General features: G+C 34.9%; 1 protein-coding gene across 1 annotated transcript; it reads left to right on the plus strand.

Moving 5' to 3' along the window:
* Window positions 1-4,034: 4,034 nt before the first annotated feature.
* LOC140021020 (uncharacterized) lies at window positions 4,035-5,295 on the plus strand. The gene has a single exon (XM_072071722.1). It carries the CDS (start codon window positions 4,303-4,305, stop codon window positions 5,083-5,085), a length of 783 nt encoding a protein of 260 aa, XP_071927823.1. The 5' UTR covers window positions 4,035-4,302; the 3' UTR covers window positions 5,086-5,295.
* The last annotated feature ends 705 nt before the right edge of the window (window positions 5,296-6,000 follow it).

Here is a 6,000-nt window from a genome sequence, read left to right on the forward strand (position 1 = left end):
TTTTAGTAACAAAATCTTAAAATAATATTGACTGGTCAAATTTTTAAATGAATACCCAAAAACCTCCTTGTGTAATGAGTTTTAATTTACTTCCCTATAAAATTATAAGATTATCTAATGTAATTATAAGGAAAAGGTACCAAATTTTTCATGTCCATACCTACTATTTGATAAACAACTATAATAATAATTTTATTACTATGATAGGATACTTTTGATGGTATTTTATTATGGATTTAGATTTATAAGATAGAAAATAAAATGTTGAAATAATTGATTCAGAATTTATGAATTTTTTAAGTAGTGAGATTATCATAATTTAGTAGTGATTTTGGGCATTTCTTTTTGATTTATTGTTAATTTTAATATATAAAAAAAAAAGAAAACAAAGATTAGCAAAAAAATTGGATTACGTATAAAGTTAACTCATTAAAAAAATCATTAGTTCGACATTTGGTTACAATAGAAACTAGAGATAATAGTGGTAATTTTACAATTTTATTGGCAAAAAATTAAAATAAAAAGGAATAAGAATGAAAAATAATTTTAAAGTCATTCTAAGCATAACATACCAAATAAGGGAATTTCATTAAAATAGTTAAGGGTAGTATTGTCATTTTAAATGACAAGGGAGGTATGTGTAATTTTTTAAATTTCAGGGAGCCCAGTAAAATTGTCATAAACCTCAGGGAGTTTTCTAAAATTATCCCTTAAGTAAAACTAGGATATATTAAGATATTTGCTTTAAAATATTCAAAATCACTTTGACTCTTAACTTGCCTCTTTCCCTTAGTTTGAAATGGCCTGCTAATAAAAAACATCATTGATACTAACAAAAAGTAGCTGCTATTATGGTTCAACTAATATGTTGAGACACTTGGAAAAGAAAAATCTTCAGTCGATAAATGATGGAGTAAGTATCTAAAATTTTTTTTACGTGTGCTGTGAATAGTTATCGACCAGAATAAATGTTTATACCATTGCTCTGTGAGTTCTGATAGACGTAGGTTCCATCTGCATATGCTTGGTCGTGCAACTATACATTAACGAAACCGTAATAAAAATTAAAAAAAGGCCTAGCTACTGTCTTTTCAAACCGGATACAGGCCAATTCATTCACGGTAAATTATGTGATATGATCGCAGAAAACTTCTTGATTTAACAAGTTTGGCTGTTTCTTGATTTGGAATCTGAAACAAACAGCCGAGTTGCACGACTGACCCCCAATCTCAATCTTTTCAAACACGTCCAGGCCCTTTGAATCCCGCTTACATGAACTAAAAATTTTGATACTGGCTGGTTAAAATAAAAAAAACTAATTAAGCATTCTACTTCGGATTAATTAGAGATTTGCATTAATGGTTCTAGATGATGTTTAAAGCTTTTGTACTGTAGATTCAATGAATCTCACAACCGCCAACACTTGCCTTCTCATGCAGAGAGCTAGCAGCAGTATAAAACACTTTTTTAAGTGCCCGATTTGAGTTTGGATTAAGTAAACGTGGGATTAAGATATAGATATACTTTAAAATCGCTTACTTCAGAAAGAAAAATTATATTTAAAAATCAGATTGACTTATAACTCACCTCTTTCGGTCTTTCTCCTCCGTTGAAGCGGTCTGCCAAACCGATGGGACTAACAATACGGAGGAGGGGCAGCTATTAGGAGTGGGTTTTCATATGTTGAGATACATCCGAAAGAAAAATCTTTAGGAGATTAATTTCATCTTCCGTTCAGAAATGATATCTAAAAAATTAACAAATTAAATGTTTACACCATTTTTATCAGTAATTGTGGTGCGCGGTTACCTTCCGAGGCTGTAAATCACGTGTTTTACTTAGTATGAAATAACCCTTTGTAGTCGCTCTATGAATTTTGAAAGATCTTCAATTAATTTAAGTTTGGTCGTGCCAATTCATTAAGATGATCTCAGCTCGGTAATTTTTAATTAACATGAAAAAAACGGTATAACAAAACTTCTTTTAAGTTAATCCCCAAACCACCATTTGCTTGCCTTTTCAACCTCTCCTCTATTGCTAGCGTACGACTGCAACAATGAAGGAAGCCGTCAGGAACCCGGAGGAAAATCAAACAAAGCATAACTACTGATGCAGTTTAGTTACTTGTTAATGTAGAAAAGCTTTATTCTCAACCTTACTATTTTTGTCCTTGTTAGGCGAATTCTTTCCCAACTTAAACTAATGTGTTCCCTCAGGACCTTATTCAAAATTTTTAATGATTAACAGATGGGGCTGAAGTAGAACGAAGTATAAAGAAGCTACGTGATTGACAAACGCAGGCGCCAGCAAGCAACCTCCCAAGACAAGGAATGAAAACATGCTTTGAAATACTTTGTGCTGTTTTTGTCCTTTCTTAGCGACAAATTCTGCGCCTGCTGCGCTCTTAAACAAGCCTTGCATGCCATAGGATCTCAATTCCCTTCCCGGCGTTGGTCACCTTAGTCTTCTTAATTTAGTGTTCACGAGGGATTCTTTGCCAACTCAATTTTACTAACCATAATACTATATACTTCTCGCTGCTCCTGAGTCAATTTTGGCATTCTCTGGGGTGGAATTTTTGTCCGAAGAACAAAACGAGAAGTTTTATACTACCAGTATGATCACATGACTTGGTGAGAATGGGTTGAGGTTTTTTGTTTTGTTCATGCTTCGAATATCAGAATATGATATTGTGAAGTACCAAAATAAGCATGTTTTGAGCTATGACAGTGCAATGGAGATTGAACTAACTTGGTTTTTATTTCCAAAAAAAAGAAAAGAAAAGAAAAGGTAATGATCAGTTTGATGGTAGGGGCCACCTTAATTTTTGATCCTGTTATCTGCCAGGAGGAGGGTTGGATGAAATGAAAGGAGATAAATCAAACAACCAAGTACCAACCAACCCACCCAGCCACCATTACAAAAAAACACAATCCTCTCAGAGATTGGGTTCCAATTTATTCCACATGTTAAGATAGTGCAATGCTTGATGACAGCATACCTATTTGGAATTCCTCCCCTAAAGCAAGAAAGCAATTGGAATAGACTGGGAGAAAAAAAACAAAGAGAAAGAGAAAAAGGAGTGGGAATTGATGAGAATGAGAGATTTATTGGTGGAAGAAGTCCACTAATGCAGGATCTAGCAAGGAGACAATGGAATAACAACACAATCTTGTAGTTTTTTCTTCACATCTCCCCAAAGCTACAAAGGTGGGACCTAATATGGAACAACTGTCCATCGCAGATGCTTTGCTTATATATTGGATAATACTAGATGACTACTTGATTCACCTTAAACATATGCTTTTGGGCAATAAAATATGGGGTTTGCCTGCCCTAAGAAGATATGCCCAGATCTTAATGAAGACCCTTTCTAGTATATATGCTCACATCAACCTCCACTTGTTATATTCCTTTGTTTAGCAGCTACTCTCTCTGCAAATTTTTTTAATGCATTCCCCCTTCAATTGGTCAAGATTAACTTATTTTGGTTTACTTTCTTTTGACGAATGGGGTTGGATGGATAATTACAAAGCACCCTTCATATTTTAAGTGCTGATTAATCAGAAATCTACAGAAGCTTCAGTGTATGAACATGAATTTTTTTTTTGGGTAGTACTGTAGTCGATGGGACTAGGCACCCACCGATCTTTATTATATGACTCGTTTTATTATTTGTTAATTACCATATGGCTTCGGTAGAGAACAATACATGAATCCACTGATTAGTTGGTCAATCAAAGTAATCTATTTTAAGAATTTAAGTACAGTGTTAGATTTGGTTCGCCTTCCTTCCAGGTGATTACATCCCCATCTTTGTTTGACTTTTGTTGTTACCGTTCGTATAATAATAACATTTTTCCTCCTCTTTAAGCATGGAATATTGGTATTTTAGTAATCAAGTTGATTTCTTATAATATTGCATGGTTGTTTAAACTTTTTAAAACTGTTTTTAGTCCATGGTTTTCCTTGCTTAAATATCTATGCTGAATCCGCTTTGATGGGAAAAGTTCGCATTGCGCTCATCTACTCTATTAATTTGGAGAAATCAATCTTATAATAATAGTAATATATTATTGTTATTGCATGAAAGATAGCTTCCTCGATCTGACTATTCTTTATTATTATCCTCTACCTCTAGTACGTCTGTGCTGTTGATGATTATAAAAAACCATTCTCGTCTCGAGATGCAATGCGTAGTCAAAGACCAATTGTATTTGCTATATAAGCGTGCAAGAGAGGCATAAACCGCACAATTGTGTAGGACGCATTCTCTCTTAATTTTTATCATTTCTAGAGAAGATGGAAACGGGTATCTCTAATCTTTCTTCTCCATCGTGCAATAATGGAGAAAAGAAAGCATACGCTGAAAAACCCTCTGTAGAGAAGAAGCTTAAACTGTTCGGTTTCGAGTTGGATCCATGCCGGAATGGTGATCACAACGACCTCAAGGGCTTGTTTGAGAATGATGAAAGTGTAAATTCGTCATCTTCCACAGTCTCATCGGGAAGGGATCAGATTCTTGATCAGAATCTGCCTAAGGAGAAAACCCCACCTCGAGAACCTGCAGACGACAAAAAATTCGTGTGCCAATATTGTCTGAAATGTTTTGCAAACTCGCAGGCATTGGGGGGTCATCAAAATGCTCACAAGAAAGAAAGGATGAGGAAGAAGAGACTGCAGCTTCAAGCAAGAAAAGCCAGCCTCAGCTATTATCTTCAACCTTTTCAAAATAGACATAGTTTCAATTTCTATGCTTCTTCTCCACTATATCATGATCCTTCTTTTTCTGCTCCTCATGAATTTACAATTTCTGAGGAATCCCAGATTAGCTTCAGCAGCCCTTATGATCAAGATGCCAATATGGTTAATGGATCACATGTTTCAAGGTCGTGGTATGCCCTACCATCAGCACAGGCACCGTTTCAACAAGATTCAGCATCATGTAAATTTACTCTTACGCATGTAGACAAATCCAGAGAGAATAGGGCTGTAATCAAGCCTTCTTCCCCTTTGCCTAGGTCCAAGCAAAACTGTAGATCCGTAGATCTCCAACTAGGTCTGAGCTTGCATTCGACCATTTGATGCTTTCATCTAGAAGATATAGTACAAAATAGTTTCTATAGTTTAGGCTGCCTTCTATATATTGAGAAGGGAAAAGAAAAAAAAGTAGTAAAAATTTATATCATACAACTGTAATAGGTTTATTTGGAGCCTTTATTTTTTGAAATTTTGCTATACATTTTTGAACTGCTTGGCTTTGAAGAAAGAATGGGCACATGCCGTGAATGATTTCCTCTTTGTGTACTTTCTAGATTGGTGCCCGCAAAGCACTACAGATTACTATTGGGTATTGACATATCACAGCTGCATAAACTGAGCGGTTGGCCCTCACAATTATTGCGGGCGACTGTTACAAATATTGGATTTCTTGGTTCAAATAATCGGAGTTGATATTTGATGGATCTAACCTTGAAAACAGTAGTGTCTTTCTTACATGATAGTCGTCAAGAGTTCTCTTAAATCAAAGATCAAATTAGATGGATGAAGCTGTTGCAAGTTTGCTCAAGAGCACTAACTTATTGACTTATTGTTCGAATGTCTACTCGATGCTTTGCCAGACAGATTGAGTTTGATGTTCAACTACTCCTTTTCATCGATGAGACAAACTAAGGCAGGATTAATCTTTTTCAATTGATCAATCATCCTTAATTACTCTTTGGCTAACCTGGTGATGGATTGTCTTATTTTGGATGTCCAACATATATGGTGCAATCCCATGCACGATATGTTCACAACACAATCGATGCTTGCTTAATTATTAGCGTATTTGCGTGATAAATTATGGGTTCCAAAACTAAAAAGAATAATTCTTTCCTAAATGGATTCTTTTGTCTTTTTAATGGAAGCCAGAAATAATATATAGATATCCAACTAGTTTATGTTACGTTCATTTTAAGCTAGCTCATAATCCAAGAGCTAAGTTATAGTATTCATTTT

The sequence above is a fragment of the Coffea arabica genome, chromosome 11e (assembly GCF_036785885.1).
Source record: "Coffea arabica cultivar ET-39 chromosome 11e, Coffea Arabica ET-39 HiFi, whole genome shotgun sequence".
Taxonomy (NCBI): domain Eukaryota; kingdom Viridiplantae; phylum Streptophyta; class Magnoliopsida; order Gentianales; family Rubiaceae; genus Coffea; species Coffea arabica.